The sequence below is a fragment of the Poecilia formosa genome, unplaced genomic scaffold, assembly GCF_000485575.1.
Source record: "Poecilia formosa unplaced genomic scaffold, Poecilia_formosa-5.1.2 Scaffold264, whole genome shotgun sequence".
Lineage (NCBI taxonomy): Eukaryota > Metazoa > Chordata > Actinopteri > Cyprinodontiformes > Poeciliidae > Poecilia > Poecilia formosa.
In genome coordinates, this window is record NW_006800203.1 from 546,260 (window position 1) to 548,329 (window position 2,070).

Genomic DNA, 2,070 nt, shown 5'->3' on the forward strand with positions numbered 1-2,070 from the left:
CTGCACCAATTCTGTCAAGAAGAGAGGTCAAACATTCGACCTGAAGCTTGCCAGGACCTTGTGGATGGCTACCAAAAGCGCCTAGTTGCCGGGAAAATGGCCAAGGGACATGTAACCAAATACTAATGTTGCTGTATATTTGTATATATGTATATGCTGTATATTATGTATATTTTTGACCCAGCAGATTTGGTGACATTTTCAGCAGACCCATAATAAATTTATGAAAGAACCAAATTTTATGACTGTTTTTTGTGACAAACATGTATGTGTTCCGATCACTCTATCACAGAAAAATAAGAGTTGTAGAACTTATTGAAAACTCAAGACAGCCATAACATTATGATTTTTTACAAGTGTATGTACACTTTTGACCACAACTGTGTGTGTATATATATATATACATTGTACATTCGGATTGTATATTTGGAATAGTTAATGCTACTAGGTTATATATGTATACATTGTACATTCGGATTGTATATTTGGAATAGTTAATGCTACTAGGATATATATATAAATTTTATAATTTTTAAACTTTTATTTATTTAAATTATGAAATTTATGCAGGGTTATAAGTGTACTCCAAATGTACTGATACATTTTGAGTAGATGTTAAAATCCTCATCAACACTCTACCAGTTGGTGGCGGTAATGCATCAGTAAGTTGTTTGCCAACCGCCAATTAATACCAGACGAAGAAGAAGAAGAAGAATTTGGGAGTCATGGCGGACACGAGAGATAAAGCTTTGCAAGACTACAGGAAAAAATTACTAGAACATAAGGAGGTTGACGGACGATTGAAAGAATGTAATTGAAATTAACATTTGTATATTTTGCGACATAGAGCTTGTAGTTTTGTACAGTCGGATTGTATATTTGGAATAGTTAATGCTACTAGGTTAGCTCGAAGGCTAGCTTTTGCTTTGTCATGCAGTTCAGCGTTTTCACTTCAGTCATCCGTAAACTCCACTGTTGTTTTTTTGTTCAACAACGGACAAAGAACTGTAAAGCGCCATATACTAAATTATTCAGTGTCGTATTTGTCTTTATCTTTGTGCATGCTGGTGAGAAAAACATTGTATCTATGTGTTTCCAACAACGAAACCGGCCCATATAAATAGTGAGCTAGCAAGGCAGACTGTGAAAACATTGTCTCTATATCTTAACTTGTGAATTGTAAATTCTATCCTGTTGGCGTTTTGGTTTCATTTCTAGTAAGAGAACAGCTGAGGGAACAAACGAAGCAATACGAGAAGTCAGAGAATGACTTAAAGGCTCTTCAAAGTGTTGGTCAGGTAAGATTCTGCATTGCACTATATTCATGTATTAGTTGATGGTGAGTTTATATCTTGAGTTTATAAAGGAAAATCCTTTCAGTAGTAAGACGTTACAAACTGGATTGAATTCAGTGCGCTTTACTGGAGCTAAACCGTTCATGCATGCAATAAGTTTTTCACATTTATTTAATTATGGAGCAGCATGAAATCAGGCTTCATAATTAATAAATAAAACAGTTAATTACATAAAAATAACTAAAGCTAGATATTAAGTCGAATAGTGAAAAATTCTGTTTTATAATTTTGTTTTTCTTATTAGATTTTATTTGGGCAGTCTTGCCCCTGCTGTGTTTTGATCTCATTTTTCTCACATATCAGTGACATAGAGGAATAGAGGAATTTGAAATAGTTGGACCAGTGAGATCAATGGTTACATTTTTTTTCCATATTAAAAGCACTTTAGTATTTGTCTTTAATGTGTAACTTTGCTGACAGTTTAAACCACATCATGACCTCATCGTACATTTGTTCTTTGCAGATTGTTGGAGAGGTGCTAAAGCAGCTTACCGAAGAGAAATGTAAGCATCTCCCTAACCCCATGATATTTCATATCTCTTCATAGTTATATGTCCACTTAAGACATGCTAGTTTTCATCCAAGAGTGAATAGGTGTCTCATGTAAAAAAGACATTCAGCATAAAAAAGTATATTAATATAATGAAAAAAGGTAAATTATAATGTTACTTTGGAACTGAACGTGTACAAAAACTTTTAAAGGTTTAACTGCTCT

At 33.6% G+C, this 2,070-nt stretch overlaps 1 protein-coding gene across 1 annotated transcript in view; it reads left to right on the forward strand.

The window, feature by feature from the left end:
- Nucleotides 1-681: 681 nt before the first annotated feature.
- Nucleotides 682-2,070, forward strand: part of psmc6 (proteasome 26S subunit, ATPase 6) — an 11,067-nt gene continuing 9,678 nt past the window's right edge. The window contains exons 1-3 of the mRNA XM_007570617.2: nt 682-810; nt 1,219-1,298; nt 1,819-1,858. Of these exons, the coding sequence (XP_007570679.1) occupies nt 726-810; nt 1,219-1,298; nt 1,819-1,858 (205 nt within the window). The 5' untranslated portion in view covers nt 682-725. The remainder of the gene's footprint in view (nt 811-1,218; nt 1,299-1,818; nt 1,859-2,070) is intronic.